Source organism: Aspergillus luchuensis, chromosome 4, assembly GCF_016861625.1.
Source record: "Aspergillus luchuensis IFO 4308 DNA, chromosome 4, nearly complete sequence".
Classification (NCBI taxonomy): domain Eukaryota; kingdom Fungi; phylum Ascomycota; class Eurotiomycetes; order Eurotiales; family Aspergillaceae; genus Aspergillus; species Aspergillus luchuensis.
Genome location: NC_054852.1, coordinates 2,579,074 through 2,594,540, shown reverse-complemented (window position 1 = coordinate 2,594,540; position 15,467 = coordinate 2,579,074). Strand labels below are relative to the sequence as shown.

The window sequence follows — 15,467 nt, the reverse complement described above, 5'->3', positions numbered from 1 at the left end:
CACTGTTCACTGAGAATCCATCTGCGTAGCCTACCTACCACCCTCACCACTATAATGATCCTCAACACCCTCATCATCACTAATTTCACTCGGCAAAACATCCGGAAACCACCCATACCGTCCAAAATCCACATACCACTCCCCCATACTATCCTCCTCCACCTCCACCCCTTCCCCGCGTAACGCTTCCGCCTGTCGCTCCGCACTCCCTGGCTCTCTACAGTACACACATATTAGTATCGCCATTACACAATCACCCTCCCCAATAAAAATAAGGGGTACGACAAACCGATGCGAAATCATCCCCTTAGAATTAATAACCCTCTGCCACGGCACATTCCCCGAATGGAAGTAATTGTCTGTTTCTGCGGCGGGGAGATGTTTCAGGCTGATTCCTACTTGGCGGGGGCGCTTCGCTTAATTTCCCCAGAAATGATAGAATATTTGTTAGTTTTGTATAGGGGTATACTTATGTTTAGGGGGATGTGGGATCATACGATATCCTAATAACGTCGCGATATGGCCGTAGGTTGTTACTCTTCCGCGAGGGATCTCTTGTACGGCGGAGTAGACGGCGTTGATGAAGTGGTCGGCTTCGTCGGTGCGGGGCATCTTTTTTGCTATTTCATTATTCTATTATGAGGTATATATAGGTGTGGTGTTGGGGAGAGAGAATGTGTAGATCGTATAATAATATTTACTGCCTAAGGCATAAACTACATCACTGGGGTAAGTTAGTTGCTGTTAGCTAGCTTACCCGGAAAATCCCTCGTCCGATTATCAGATACCGACCTTTCAACTTACTACTACTACAACTTACTCCGTCACTTACCTACCTACCTACCAACCAACCAAATTCCACATACACACTACAAAATGTCCTCCCTAGCAGACTACCTCGCGAAAAACTACCTAAACGCGGACCCCGCACCCGACCGTCCTAAGAAGAAACGCAGGAAGAACAGCTCCAAACCCACCGACTCCACTCCCACCGGTCTCATCATCGCCGACGACGACCCGCCTGATCTCCGCTCCGCGGGCAACAATCTCCTTGGTGATGACGAGGACGCGCCGTCAATAGTCAGTGGCGCTCGGACGGGCGAGTTCCGACGGAAGAAGACCTCCGGGTGGAAGACTCTTACACCGGGTACTACTGAGCAAGACGCGGCGGATAAGATATTAGCGGATGCGATAGCGGAGAGGGAGGAACGGCGGCGTGAACAAGGGGGTGGTGATGATGATGATGCGCCGGTTGTGGAGGGGATGGAGGAAGATGATGAGGAAGAGGGAGGGGTGAAGATGGAGTCCGGGGCGCGGGCGGGATTACAGACGGCGGCGCAAACGGCGGCGATGGTCGCTGCGCAGGAGAGGAAGAAGAAGGCGGATGCGGCGAAGTATAAGGAGTCAGCGTTGGGGGAGAAAGCGCAGGAGACGATTTATCGTGATGCGAGTGGACGGATTATTAATGTGGCGTTGAAGAGGGCGGAGGCGAGACGGGCGGAGGAGGAGAAGAAGGCGAAGGAGGAGGAGGCCAAGGAGGCGCTGATGGGAGATGTGCAGAGGAGGGAGAGGGAGGAGAGGAAGCAGCAGTTGAGGGATGTGAGGGCTATGCCGTTGGCGAGGACGGCGGAGGATGAAGAGCTGAATGATGAGTTGAAGGGGAAGTTGAGGTGGAATGATCCGGCCGCGCAGTTCTTGACGAGTGTTAAGGAGGGAGGGACGAGTCGGACGGGCAAGCCGTTGTATAAGGGAGGGTTTGCGCCGAATCGGTATGGCATTCGTCCTGGACATCGGTGGGATGGGGTGGATCGGGGGAATGGGTTTGAGAAGGAGTGGTTTTTGGCTAGGAATCGGAAGGGGAGGTTGGAGGCGCTGGATTATCAGTGGCAGATGGATGAGTAGTGTATTTGTATTATGGTATGGTGTTGCTTTGTACTTTGGGATTGGCATCTGGTGCTGGACGCTGGATGGATAGTATTATGGATTGCATGGTGGTGTTTTGCCGGGAAAATATATTGTTTCGTTTACTATGATTGATATTCATGTTCTCTGGTATAGAGGCTCGATCTCGAATGTTATGCCTGAAGTAATTGTGTTTGGTATATACTACCTTTGACACCACACGAAACAAGAGAGGGTTGAAAAGACGTGATCTGACGATATACCTCGGCTATATTGGTGCTCTATACTGTAAACCTAGCCGCCCCTAATGCATGTTGAGATTATCAGGACGATAGCCCAGCCAATAACTGCGAGAGTATGAATCATAATGATATTGCCTCAACTTGCAGTTTGTCCAACATAGCTCTGGATTATGACACATGCCAAGTAGCGTTTATAACACCATCAATCCACAAGGCTGTGGACTACTAGGAAGGCATAGTATTCCTTGGTAGGTTACTTTGATGTATCCTACTATGGTAGGTAAGTGTCATAGAAGTCGGGGGATGTTTTGGGATCTGCTCTAGACGCCAGGCTATGACTCAATTTGTTCCTGCCAGGCTGAGAGTGGGGTACTGCAGTCTAGATCTCGAGGCTGTGTCTCATATTAGTATGTCTTAGCAGGGATGGTATTACGACATCTACTAGGTACTCTGTAGAGGGACATAGCCTTGTATGTGCATTATTACCAGTAGACATTTGCCAGTATTATACATGGCATTAATGAAAGTTGAATATCGACACAAAGGAGATAATTACCTAACACAATGCACAATAATCATTAGGATGTTCAGCAATACGAGCCAAGCCAACTACCAGACAGGAAGTATTTCTTTTGTACATCCAGCAAACAACATTCCAGCTGATGTCACAATCTCATTAACTAAGCTGCATACATCACATTACATCCATCGCAAGTGACTGGCGCAGCCATCAAGTCAGCTGCCCACACTAACTACGGTCAGATCGCAGATGGCTTCGGAGCATGGGATCACCCGCTCAGCAGGACAAGCCCAGCGATAACAGGAAATGTCACGGGTAACCACGAGCAGAGGCGATTGGCAGATGCAGGGTTTGATTTACGGCCGCATTTTCCTTGTCCCAGACAGAGACTCCGATCCAGAGGAACCGATCCATTCAGCATGGCAATCAATTACCGTGCCATCCTTGACAAGTGACGTTCCAGATCGACCACAACGTGCCTGAGGCAGTGGATCACATCTCATGCAGTTGGCCCTATTGTTGGAGGGATCCTCCTTTCCCATTCAGCCTTGGAAGAAAGAACCACCGGCAAGTTCCAACTTTCCCAGAGGCTGGAATTCTGGTATCTTGCGCGTTTAACCTCGGGAATCGATTGAACTACTTAGTGAGAAGTAGACTGAGGGGGCGCTAAACCGTGGGTCGAGGAGTGGCGCTCGGGGGATCGGCAGCAGCAGCAGCAGCAGCAGCAGCAACGATAACAATCCAGGGGGGATAGTCTAGTAGTAACTGCCGCGCCGGATTGATAGCTGATTTCCCACCCCCTCCGATAGTAGAGATAGTCTTTTTTCCTTGGATTAGTTAATAGCTAGTAGGTTACAGGCTACAGGCTACGATGACGATAGATGATTTCCAACAGATGACCTGCCATAATCAGCATCGCCTCGCGCGGACCCCGTGCTGCCTATTTAGTCTTCCCCCCTCGGAGCGCGTGCGGTTGGAGATAGTAGTAGTTATGTCTTCCCCTGGATGACGAGCTCACCCCCAAGGTGTCACTTTGTTGCCTCTTTTCTGTCCTCTTCTCGACTAACTCAGAGAAGGGTCTCCTTGTCGGAACTCTTTATTACTCATTCCCCATCTTTGTGAGAGTCTACTGTGTGCATTTGCCGCTCGACATCCTCGGGTCGTCGATGACTGGAAGCCCAGCCGGGGCCTCTTTATGACTCAGACCAAAGACGCCCTGTAACCTCTCTTGTTTATTGTTTATCGGAGATTTTTGGTTCGCGGGCCTGCCTTAGTATTCAGTCTTTTGTCCACCGCTCTCGCCTCAGTTTCCTGGCTTTATATTCCCCCTGTTCCAGACATCCCTCAATAACAGAGGCAAGCGCCACCCATCACCCCGAGTGTGGTTTACCTATTCCGTGTATATATCTGAGACTATCTTCTCCCGCATCCGTCGACACCCAACCGTCCTCCCAGTCATGTCTGACACCTTGCTTGATATCCGTCGTGCTGGCGTCGAGGCCAAAAGGGCTCACGACCACAAGGCCAAGTGGGCGTACGGCAGCCGTTCTACCCTGCCTCGTTATAGCCAAGCTGTCCACTCTCATGTCTTGCACAAGGCTAGGCCGAGGTTGCCAGCGACTCATTACACAACGTATGTTTCCGTGCCTGACAACTAGAAATGACGCTGACAGCCGCTAGCTTGACACGCCAGATGCGGTTCCAGCGAAAGGCTGAAACCAACCATCATCTCAGCGACGCCAAGATCGCCCTGCGCGCTGACGTCCGTGAGGCTCTCGACAGTGGAACGTCGGATTCTTCCAGCGATGATATCGATGACCCTGCCGCGGCGGAGAAGATTATCGATGATGCTGAGGGGAAGGATACGCTGCGTGACTATGATGTGGCGGGCCAGACTATACTCTCTGATGCTGTGAGCAAGGCTGTCGAGAAGTTCGAGACGAAGGAGACAGAGCGGATTGTCAAGGAGTACGAGATGATCTCTTATGAGGGTGAGACTGCCCTGGGCTACATGGCTGACGACGATGACTTTGAGCTGGTCGATCGGATCAAGCTATGACACGTCTGTTGCTCCCTCTTCTCATTTGTGCTTTTGGCGTCGATATCCCTATCCACAGTCCTTGATTCTGGCGTTGGACACAGACTGATCACTGATTCATTTTGACATTTCTGCATGTTGTACATCACTTCGCGCCTGCTTCCAGTCACTCGTTCTGTTGTGATCGACACGCGGAGGAAGTCCGGGGTTGCTTGTCCTCTTTCTGTTTCTCAGCGTTCATTAATGATCCCCACTGTAGTATTGCTTAGACCGAATATACTATCCCAGCAATGGAAAATCATGTTTATCATGATAGAAACAACATTTAGTGAACACTTCTCAAAGGATGAGGGGAGTCTGGTGGGGAATCAAAGGTTAAGCGGGCGCGACCGACGAGTCGCAACGGGAGTCCGGGGTGATGGCCCCCCGCAAATGCCATGCCATTGTGCTAATTGGATTAGTCCCTTAATTGTGCTGTTCGAATGGAAGTAGCCAGCCATTCATTCAAGTGGCGATCATAATTACTGACTGTCAGGCTATTAATAGGACAACTGCGACCGTGAGGTGCATCTGGGCGATTGCTGCACGTCACAGTCCAGCACTGTCTGCAGCCGCATGCAATTTAATAACACTTGGATATCAACTTCATTACATTAAGCCCACATTAAATAAACTATCTATAAAACAAAAGGAAGATCGTGTATATCACTGCGACTGCCACGGGTGGCATATGGGACTCCAGTCGTTGCTCGGCGGCGAGTCTGGATTGTTTACCAAAACAAAAAAAGACAGGAATCGGAAAAGTCCGCATCTCCGATCTTCCTTCTCATCACCCTTCATTGTCGTCACAACCACTCCATCTCCACCAACCATCTTCATTCTTCATTCACTTCGTCGTCCCCATCCTCAAGATGGATAAACGAACGGCGGAGAGTCCGATGGACTTTGAATGGCAGACAAGGGCCCCCGGAGATGTGACCTCGCCCTTTTACCAGCTCAGCATGCAGCATGACAATCAGAAGAAACGTGGGTCTTGGATGCAGCTCTCTTGGAGACAAACATTTGTTTTTTGGCGCCTAACAAGCTCCTCCACAGGCCCTCATAGCATTTTCGATTCGCCAGAGAAGAAAACGATGCCCGCTCTGCGAGAGCCCAACTCCCAGCCCTTCCTCTTCTCCCAGACCAAGACGCAGCAACCCCCCGCGACTCCGAAGCCGTTCTTCAATCAGTCGGCATTTATGACGCCTCGCAAATTCGATGTCGACTTCTCGTCCGGCGCTGAGAACATGTCTTCCCCCGAACATGCCGACAACGAAGATACCCCCGAGCAACCAAAAGCCCATCGGAACTCGCTGTTCAGCATGTACGGACGGTTTGCGCCGAGCCCGGGGCGCGGCGAGATACCCCGCGTGAGCCACTACTCCAACGCGTTGGCACGACGGGTGCAGAAGAGACGGCGGAGGGACAAGGCGCTGGATCTACAACTACGAAGGGACAGTGACGATGAGAGTGACCGACCAAGCAGCAGTGAGCTCAAGCCAACCAAGCAAAGACAGAAGCCGGGACCAGGCCAGCCGGAGACGACTCAAACGGGATCACGTCTGACTTCATTCTCAGATTTCTTTGCCCTCCTGGAAGCACATCCGAATGTCCCTAGCATTCTTTCTTGGTGGGCGCAGTTGGTGGTGAACCTGTCGTTGTTCTCGCTTGCGGTATATGTGGTCTTTGGGTTTGTGTCAGCGATCCGGGCAGAATTCGAGCAGGCGGCCGAGGAGGTGTCAGATACGATCCTGGCTGAAATGGCGGCATGCGCGAAGAGTTACGTCGACAATCGATGCGCAGGAGGGGATAGACTGCCGGCCTTGGAAAGCGTGTGTGAAAACTGGGAGCGATGCATGAACCGGGATCCGGCCAAGGTCGGGCGGGCTAAGGTGTCGGCGCATACGATGGCTGTAATCATCAACAGCTTTATCGACCCTATCAGCTGGAAGGCGATTGTAGGTTTACCCTCCCCAAAGCAAGTTATCGGCTAATATTGTAGATGTTTTTCCTTGCTACGATTTCGACCGTCACCGTTGTCAGCAACTGGTCCTTCCGTTCTTTCAGAAACCGTCTCAACCAACACGATTACTCTGCGCCCCCTAGCTATTCTCGACAGTCGTCCGCACAGCATCACCCGTCGCTTGCGCCGCCTCAATACCCCTACCAACATAACTCCATTGGATACATGGGAGCGCCGAATCAGGGGGCTACTGGGTTCGAGAAGCCGGACGCGCCACTCATGCTGGAGCAGGCCACAACCAAAGACTTTGTGTCTGAGCGGACCCGCGAGCGGGAATCTCGTATGCGTACGCCGAGTCCATCCAAGCGGATGAGGTAGGCATATCCTACACATTGTGGCATCAGCGGGAGACGGAGTTGCACAGGCACTGCATTGGGCGGACGAAAAGACTGGACTGGAGTTGATTGGATTTTTACTGTTCGTGTATATACGTAATAACATTGACCATGCTGTCACCTACTGGCCGTAATCCCCATTTTACTATACTATGTTTCTATAGGGTCAGATGACCAACAATGACGTCGGCCACGACTGGATGATCACCAGCCACCGCGTCGGCCCAGCTTGACACATCCAACATAACCAGGCAAGATCGCAACATCGTTGCATTAGTAGCGGAGATCAGCCCACGGACCAGACATGAAATATACAGGGTGCCCCTCCAGGGGGGTTGAAATAAGGCATCCATTTGACTCTTTGGGTGCCCCTCTGCCACCCGTGCGCGGGCCTGAGTCGTGCCCTCATGCTGACGTATTGCTATTCCGTCCGAGAGACATTATTATACAAACCTATCGCGCCCTGCTCAGCGCAACATGCAGCTCGAAACATTGCAATTAATTTTTTTTCCCCATTGATCGCGTTGATTTGCTACGAATCAGCCCAGTATGACAAAGCGCAACCTCATCGTCGTTTCGAACCGTCTCCCTCTGTCGCTGAAAAAGGTCGACGGGGGATACGAATCCTCCCTTTCCAGTGGAGGTCTTGTCACATCCCTATCAGGATTGACTAAAACGACGACCTTCAGCTGGTTCGGTTGGCCAGGTATCGACGTGACCGATGAAAAGGAACAGGGACAAATTCGCCAGAGCTTGGATGAGCATAACGCTGTGCCGATTTTCTTGGATAATGAGTTGGCGAATAATCACTATAATAACTTTTCGAGTGCGATATTACCCAGCTTTTTTATACCGCCTAAGATGATAAGAAGTGTATGCTAATATTTCTTTCTCTGGTTTAGATGCCATCCTTTGGCCTATCCTGCACTACCAATCCGGCATTAACTTCGAAGACGGTCCCTGGGAAGCTTACCAACGAGTGAACGAGATCTTTGCCGATACGATCGCCGAGGCAGCTAAGCCGGGGTCGTTGATTTGGGTGCATGATTACCATCTTATGCTGCTGCCGCGGCTGTTGAGGGATCGTCTGGCGGGGAAGAATTGCGCGATTGGGTTCTCGCTGCATACGCCGTTCCCGGCGGGTGATTTCTGGCGGGGTCTGCCGGTGCAGAAGGAGTTGTTGAGGGGGTTGCTGGCGAGTGATGTGATTGGATTTCATACGGATGAGTATAAGAGGAATTTTGTGCTTTGCGCGGAGACTCTGTAGGTTGTGTTCCTCTTAGGGTATGGGGATGTGCTGACAAAATGTATTAGGGCTGATGCGAAGGTGAAAGAGTCAGGGACGTTGGAGTATGAGGGGCATGAGGTGGTTGCGGAGAAGTTCATCGTCGGCATCGATCCGCAGAAGTTTACGGATGCGCTGCAGAATGAGGAAGTACAGAACCGCATAAGGGAGTTGCAGCGCAGGTATTCGGGGATGAAGGTTATTGTTGGGGTGGATCGGCTGGATTATATCAAGGGACTGGACCAGAAGTTGAAGGGCTATGATGCTTTCTTGGATCAGTATCCGGAGCTGAGCAATAAGGTGGTGCTTATTCAGGTGGCGGTGCCGAGTCGAGAGGATGTGAAGGAGTATCAGGATCTAGAGACGGAGTTGAGTACGATGGCTGGGAGGATTAACGGCAAGCATTGTAAGTGACCTATGCTTCGATATTGTCTACTGGTGCTGATGAGTCTAGCTACCGCCGATGGCTGTCCATTGATCTACATGCACCGGTCCGTCAACTTCAGCGAACTGACGGCCTTGTACTCGGTTGCCGATGCCTGCTTACTGACCTCGACGCGGGATGGGATGAACCTGGTTTCGTTCGAGTACGTTGCATGCCAGGCGCAGCGACATGGAGTGCTCCTGCTATCCGAGTTTGCCGGCGCGGCGTCTTTCATGAAGGAGGGATGTATTACTTTCCATCCGGCAAATATGTCGGAGATGGTTGATGCGATTCATCAAGCGGTCACGATGAATGACGAGGATCGCAAGAGTCGATATGAAACGTTGCGACACTTTATCGAGACAAACACTAGTGCGAAATGGGGCGAGTCTTTCATCGAGACATTGACCAAGCATGTGGACGGCGGGGAATGAGCCCTGACGCGGATGGTGTCAGAGACCGTTGAAAATGCACACGGCACGTTGAGGACCTTCCGGGCTATCCGGAAAATGGCAGGACTAGAAGATTATTAACATGTAGTGGATAGCACAAGATCACAAATTGAGAAGACGATAGACACGGCATGTTTCAATCAACCTAGTTTTGTAGACATCCGACGTGATCATGATCATGATTCTAATTGATTGATGGTCTGTTAATCCTAGTGAAAGACCCTCTCCACCCGAAACCAAATATTGATCATCCTTTCGGAAGAAAAAGACGGCATTCCAGAAGAACCTTTTCCTAGATAACCACCACAACCACAAACAATCAGTCACAGTCAACAAATTCCGTCCCTGACGATCCCCCCATCCAACCTCGGCAAAGACACGCTCGACCCAAAAACCAGATCAAACCGACAAGCTTTACCACCCAACTAAACCAAAACAACGGTCGTATTGATCGTGAACGTGGATGCCTATACCATCAACAAGAATACGAGGGTTAAGAACTTAAGATAGAAATTGAGTTTACAGTGGAAAAGCCACCCGCTACAGGTTAATTAATCACCCACACATACCTGCCCAAGGCAAACCAACCACCCAACCTGTAACAGGACCCTTCCGTGGTCCCTGGATTGGATTGGATATCTAGTTGGATGAACGGACGGACGTCGGATGAACTCCGGAGGAACCCTAACTGATACGGATGGATGGGATGCCTGTGAAGTGTGAACCCTGGTTTTTCCGGGGAACTATTCCCAGCGTAGAAAATCGGCCGATCCCCTGAAACAGTTTTCCCACTGTTGAGCCCGGGGTATACTTGCTAGTTCGTTAGATAGTGGAATACTGTGTAAAAGGGTCTATCTACTAGTCTAGTTAGGTAGTTAGTTCTGTTTCATTTCGACTCATTTTTGCGTCGGACCCTGCTTGCCCTGTCTTGTCTTGCCCAGCACGAGGTATACGGAGTATTCTGGAGGGAGAGAGACTAACCTCGGAATCTTCTTATTTTCACTTAGTAGAACTTACTAGTAGTAAGTGTAGTAATTGATCCATAGAATGGTTAGCTGTATATAAGTATGTAGTAGATCCCCCAGACACACACACCCAGACAGACTCAGACTCAGACTCAGTCCACTCTTTCATTCTCACGCCTTCTTTACCAACTACTACCCTAATTTCTATTCACCAAGTCTGCAGCGCAGCACACACACATTAATTCTTCTTTTTCTCAAAACAAAACAAAAAAAGAATAACAATGGCCCCCCTCAAATCCCTCCTCCTAACCGCCTCCCTAGCCACCCTGGCCATCTCCACCCCACTAGCATCCGACCCTGGATCCCTCTACGCACGCCAATTCGGCACGGGCTCTACAGCCAACGAACTCGAGCAGGGCAGCTGCAAGGATGTGACGTTGATCTTTGCGAGAGGGTCGACTGAGTTGGGGAATATGGTAATGCCACCTACCTACCCCATATCACAATTCCGAAGGAGGAAATGCTACCTCCGATGACAAAGAAAGTTGAAATAAGGCTAATATAATAATAATGGTATAGGGCACCGTAATCGGCCCTCCCCTCTGCGACAGCTTGAAATCCAAACTCGGATCCGACAAAGTCGCCTGTCAGGGTGTCGGCGGACAATACAGCGCCGGACTGGTGCAGAATGCGCTGCCCCAGAACACTGATCCGGGGAGTATCTCTGCCGCGAAGCAGATGTTCGAGGAGGCGAATTCCAAGTGTCCTAATACGAAGATTGTGGCGGGTGGTTATAGGTACATTCCTTCCCTATCTATCTATCTATCTCCCACAGAAGGTTAAGAAAAAGAACATATGCTGATATATCTGGGGATGGGGTATAGTCAAGGAAGCGCCGTAATCGACAACGCCGTCCAAGAAGTCAGCTCGACAGTGAGAGATCAAATTAAGGGAGTTGTTCTCTTCGGGTTCACGAGAAACGTGCAAGACCATGGACAGATCCCCAACTACCCCAAGGATGATGTCAAGGTTTATTGTGCTGTGGGTGATCTCGTCTGTGATGATACGTTGATTGTTACCGCTATGCATTTGACGTATGGGATGGATGCGGGTGATGCGGCGAGCTTTTTGGCCGAGAAGGTTCAGTCGTCGACGAGTACTAGTACTTCTACTAGTTCTAGCTCGGATGCGGCGAGTAGCTCGTCGGCGGCGGGTGGGTTGGCGTCGTTTTTTGGAGGGCTTTAAGTGAGTGACTGAGTGAATTGGGGTGAGATGAGTGGAGATACTGAGTATCCTGGGTCAGGTGTTGTTTGGTTAGTTGATACTATTGACTAGTTATGTTGTACCTAACTGGAATAAGATTTGGTATATACTATACGTACTATCGAGTACATTTAACATCTACTGTACAGTTACTTATATTCTCGCAACAGCTGCCTCCGGAATCCGCAACACTGCCCTCCCACTCACCGCATACCGTCTCATCTTCGCCACGACATCATTAATCTGCTCGAGATCGAACACCTCGTAATGCGTCGATACTTTCCCTGCTCTCGCCATTTCCAACAATTCCTGCATTTCTGTCTCTGTGCCCACCGCGCTACCGAGGATCCGCAGCCCATTATCCACGCAGTGGTGCGGTGCCACAGGCACATGGAAGTCCGGACGGGGAAAGCCCACGCATACGAGTGTGCCGAGTGGGCGGAGAAGAGCAACGCCTTGCTCGTAGGCTTTTTCGGATCCGACGACGATGAGGGCGGCGTGGGCGCCTACTCCGTCGGTTAGGGATTGGATGTTTTGGATTAACTGGTTAGGCATTAGTATATATGTAAAGACGGAAAAGGGAGGGGATGTACGTTGTCATCTTTGAAGTCAAAAAAGGCGGATGCACCGGATGCGAGACAGAGGTCTTTCTTGGATGGGCTGAGAGATGTTAGTGCTGCCTGGCAAGAATGGGGAGGAACTTACCTGTCTACTGCAATCATCTTGTATCCCATCTCTTTGCCGATTTGAAGACCCCTATACACCTATCAGTATTGTCCGTGATATCGGCACGGAAGACATACAAATGGCCCAGTCCACCACCTGCACCCATAATAACCACCCAATCTCCTTTTTCATATAGCTTTTCTACCTTGCTGAGTGCGCCGTACATAGTGAGGCCGGCTGAACCTGTTAGTTGTTATCTTGCTGAGAGAATGAGAATAGAACGCACCACATAGCAATGGCGCGACAGCTTCGGGGTTCAGATCCTCTGGAATAAGCGAGACGAAGTTCGCAGGAGAGACGACGTATTCTATACCAGTATAAGCTGAAGATATCCTCTTCATATGGGATAACAGATATCTCACGTTGAAATGTCCCAGGAACGTTCTACCATCACTGCCGTTAGCTTCATCATGAATAAAAATCAGTGTAAGGAAACTCACTCTCCCCGAATTATCCTGATTCCGACAATTCGTATACTGCACCTTGCACGTCGGACACTTCATGCAAGTCTTATACAGCCATCTAGATAGACACCTCATTAGTTCATCCCATCAAAGCACCGACGTATAAACCGGGATAATATACTTAACACCAACTCTCCTCCCCATCATCTCAACCGGAGTATCAGGACCAACTACACCCATCAGCCGCAACTCACATCATAATCGCATTCAACATTCTCACCTCTCACAACCCTCCCCACCCCCTCATGCCCCGGCACATTCGTCGTCATGACCAAGTCCCCATTAATGTTATGCAGATCGGAATGACTATCCAGTGAAGCACAGCCCATCAGCATATTGACATCTTAATGATAAACCAGATTCATTCTGTGTCTGGCTGGCTCCCTACCAAAACCCCGTATACTCCAACTTGACCAAAACCTCCCCCGCTCCCGGCACCGGAACGGGAATATCATGGCGGATAGTGAGGGTCGCGCCCGGACTGGGATTGTCGACGCAGGCGGCGGTTTGGTGGGTTGGTACGGATGTTGGTGACATTGTATACAGAAAGCAAAAATAGTATGGAAGGGAGGAAACAAGGAATGTGGAAGATAGAGAAGGGATTAATTGATTAATTGAGGGGAAATCTTTAAATTTTTGACTGTGAAGATGCGATGCGGGGTGGACCCAGCGAGCGCGGCTTCAGAGTTTGAGGGGAATTTCCGATCCGAGGTCGGATCGATGATGTCGATCATTAAGATCCCATATAGAATTGGAGGTCTTAATTGGCTTTGATTGAGATGTTCATGACTAGTATATTGTTTGTCGGAATTACGGGTCTACGATGAGGGGATCAAGGTAGAATTGCAGTGATGATCGGATTATGATGGCTATAGCTGTGTTGGAGAAGCAAAGTTCAGCAGAGCTAGTCTAGCTTCACTAATCTCATTGCCGAACAGTTATCCGATCTGATAGCTCGACCATTCTGCTCCGTCACCTGCACCTGCTCAATTATTGCCTGCAATTATGTATTTTGCTTTTAATTGGTGTCTGTCTCCCGATCAGCTCATTGACAGATTCGCGACCCTCCCTAGCAAAAACTCTAGCTGGCGATATGCTGCTCCCGGTGCATATTCTGGGATTTCTGTTCCAGTTAGTAACCCGCTTCATCGCATACTGGGATAGGGGACATACCATGTCCTGAACTGAACACTGTCGAAAATGTCAATCCACGCTCTGTATGTGCCGTTCCCAGCACACCTCCTCCCGATGGTCCACCATACGGCACGAACAACGGCTCCACTGGCTCCCGCTCGAACCCCTGCTTCCCGTTCCAGGTCATATTCTGGATACTGATCAGGGTTCCCTGCGCCAGGAGCTCAAAATCCATCAGGCCGTGCGCGATGATGGTGTTGTTGGTTTGTTCGATGACGCGCGGCAGCGGTCCTAAGGAGCTTGGGGGAGATGTGTCCAGTCCGTCGGCCGTCGGGAAGATTCCATCCTTGCAGACGAAATAGTCTGTTGGGTAAGCGTTGATGGCTTTCTGGACGTCGCTGCGGTTAAAGTAGTTGGTTGGACCCTGGCCGACGACAGGACCCCCGACTGGGTTCCACGGTGTTGGACAGGAGTCGGGGATATGGTAGCGGTTGAAGCATGGGTTGAGAGCTAGCGAGGCGTTGATTATGGTTTCCCAGGTGTTGCAGCTGACATTGTAGGGCACTGATGGCAATTTGGAAAGAGGTGGAAAGGTAAGGGCATCTTCGAGGAACGAAGTGTAGCCACAGTCATCAGAGAGCTGAGTGATTTGGCTCATGAAGGTGTCATTGAAGGGGAAAAGGGAGCGGTGCTGGTTAACGGTCGCAAGAGCAGGCACTGCATTCAAATTTAGTCGAGTAGATAATAGCCTGTGGCAAGGGCACCATACCATCCTGCAAAACTGACACCTCATTGATGTAGGGATCGTTGATCTGGATGCCGGCAACCCGGAAATACTTATCATCATCCTGGTCCAGCATCTGCGAGGCAATATATGGAATATACTGCCCGGCGTAACTCTCGCCGGTGAGATAGATCTTTCGATTCTGCAGATCAAACGTTTTCATGAACCGCCTCCAGAAGTCCATAAACTGTCTCGCTACATCGAATTCCGAGACCACCGTAGATGGACCAAGCGAGAATCCCGTTCCAGCAGGCTGATCAATGTACACCATGTTGGTGAGGTTGTTCCAGGATTAAGGGTTGCGCACGGGTCGGTAGGTGCCAGGTTGCCAGAGGAAGGGACCATTTTCGAGCATGATGCCAGCTAGAGAGCTGCATCCTGGGCCGCCATTCAGCCAGACGGTGATCTGTTTATTAGCCATGAAAGAGAATGAAATGGGGTCAACTTACCTCATCGGACGCATTAGGATCGGAAGAAGGAAAGAACCAGAAGTATAGACTCGAGATGCCAGAAGGCGTGTTGGGGAGGTAGCCTGCGTAGGACTCGCCAATGTCGAAATCGACGAAAGGAAGGGCAGACCCATTGACGACGAATTCTAGTGCTGTTAGTGGAATTCGAATTGACGCGATGTGATATACCTTTGGTTTTGTCATTGAGGTACTGAGACTGTGCGTTGACTACCCCAAGTGGCAGCAGAATACTGCACACAAGAGAGAGCCACATGATGTCTGTAACTTTGTGAAATTGAAGATGTAGTGAGAGAGGGACAATTGAAGTGAGATGAAGAGGTGTAGATGCTCTGCAAGACCACTGCCGATATCTTGGCTATCACAAACCCACTGCTGAAGTGGAGACTACTGGTCATATTGAA

At 50.3% G+C, this 15,467-nt stretch overlaps 9 protein-coding genes across 9 annotated transcripts; 5 read left to right on the top strand and 4 right to left on the bottom strand.

Moving 5' to 3' along the window:
- Nucleotides 1-30: 30 nt before the first annotated feature.
- On the bottom strand, nucleotides 31-612 carry AKAW2_40911S (MGMT family protein; the record flags this gene model as incomplete). Its single annotated transcript, XM_041689292.1, has 3 exons — nucleotides 31-217; nucleotides 290-416; nucleotides 498-612. The coding sequence occupies 3 exons, from the start codon at nucleotides 610-612 to the stop codon at nucleotides 31-33; spliced, it is 429 nt and encodes a 142-aa protein (XP_041542991.1).
- A 264-nt stretch (nucleotides 613-876) lies between these two features.
- cwc26 (putative cell cycle control protein (Cwf26)) lies at nucleotides 877-1,902 on the top strand (the record flags this gene model as incomplete). The annotated part of the gene is made up of 1 exon (XM_041689291.1): nucleotides 877-1,902. One exon carries the CDS (start codon nucleotides 877-879, stop codon nucleotides 1,900-1,902), a length of 1,026 nt encoding a protein of 341 aa, XP_041542990.1.
- Nucleotides 1,903-4,121: 2,219 nt separating this feature from the next.
- Nucleotides 4,122-4,723, top strand: AKAW2_40909A (uncharacterized protein; the record flags this gene model as incomplete). The annotated part of the gene is made up of 2 exons (XM_041689289.1): nucleotides 4,122-4,297; nucleotides 4,345-4,723. The coding sequence occupies 2 exons, from the start codon at nucleotides 4,122-4,124 to the stop codon at nucleotides 4,721-4,723; spliced, it is 555 nt and encodes a 184-aa protein (XP_041542989.1).
- An 890-nt stretch (nucleotides 4,724-5,613) lies between these two features.
- AKAW2_40908A (putative nuclear envelope protein Brr6) lies at nucleotides 5,614-7,082 on the top strand (the record flags this gene model as incomplete). Its single annotated transcript, XM_041689288.1, has 3 exons — nucleotides 5,614-5,728; nucleotides 5,798-6,699; nucleotides 6,744-7,082. 3 exons carry the CDS (start codon nucleotides 5,614-5,616, stop codon nucleotides 7,080-7,082), a joined length of 1,356 nt encoding a protein of 451 aa, XP_041542988.1.
- Nucleotides 7,083-7,648: 566 nt separating this feature from the next.
- On the top strand, nucleotides 7,649-9,242 carry AKAW2_40907A (trehalose-6-phosphate synthase; the record flags this gene model as incomplete). The annotated part of the gene is made up of 4 exons (XM_041689287.1): nucleotides 7,649-7,925; nucleotides 8,002-8,362; nucleotides 8,414-8,790; nucleotides 8,839-9,242. The coding sequence occupies 4 exons, from the start codon at nucleotides 7,649-7,651 to the stop codon at nucleotides 9,240-9,242; spliced, it is 1,419 nt and encodes a 472-aa protein (XP_041542987.1).
- Nucleotides 9,243-10,506: 1,264 nt separating this feature from the next.
- On the top strand, nucleotides 10,507-11,470 carry AKAW2_40906A (cutinase family protein; the record flags this gene model as incomplete). The annotated part of the gene is made up of 3 exons (XM_041689286.1): nucleotides 10,507-10,701; nucleotides 10,805-11,022; nucleotides 11,110-11,470. 3 exons carry the CDS (start codon nucleotides 10,507-10,509, stop codon nucleotides 11,468-11,470), a joined length of 774 nt encoding a protein of 257 aa, XP_041542986.1.
- Nucleotides 11,471-11,641: 171 nt separating this feature from the next.
- AKAW2_40905S (zinc-dependent alcohol dehydrogenase) lies at nucleotides 11,642-13,215 on the bottom strand (the record flags this gene model as incomplete). The annotated part of the gene is made up of 10 exons (XM_041689285.1): nucleotides 11,642-12,031; nucleotides 12,082-12,148; nucleotides 12,194-12,244; nucleotides 12,292-12,391; nucleotides 12,441-12,521; nucleotides 12,577-12,598; nucleotides 12,655-12,736; nucleotides 12,800-12,848; nucleotides 12,899-12,984; nucleotides 13,067-13,215. The coding sequence occupies 10 exons, from the start codon at nucleotides 13,213-13,215 to the stop codon at nucleotides 11,642-11,644; spliced, it is 1,077 nt and encodes a 358-aa protein (XP_041542985.1).
- A 503-nt stretch (nucleotides 13,216-13,718) lies between these two features.
- On the bottom strand, nucleotides 13,719-14,867 carry AKAW2_40904S (uncharacterized protein; the record flags this gene model as incomplete). Its single annotated transcript, XM_041689284.1, has 3 exons — nucleotides 13,719-13,801; nucleotides 13,852-14,529; nucleotides 14,582-14,867. The coding sequence occupies 3 exons, from the start codon at nucleotides 14,865-14,867 to the stop codon at nucleotides 13,719-13,721; spliced, it is 1,047 nt and encodes a 348-aa protein (XP_041542984.1).
- Nucleotides 14,868-14,888: 21 nt separating this feature from the next.
- Nucleotides 14,889-15,319, bottom strand: AKAW2_40903S (uncharacterized protein; the record flags this gene model as incomplete). The annotated part of the gene is made up of 3 exons (XM_041689283.1): nucleotides 14,889-15,002; nucleotides 15,046-15,191; nucleotides 15,235-15,319. 3 exons carry the CDS (start codon nucleotides 15,317-15,319, stop codon nucleotides 14,889-14,891), a joined length of 345 nt encoding a protein of 114 aa, XP_041542983.1.
- Nucleotides 15,320-15,467: the final 148 nt, after the last annotated feature.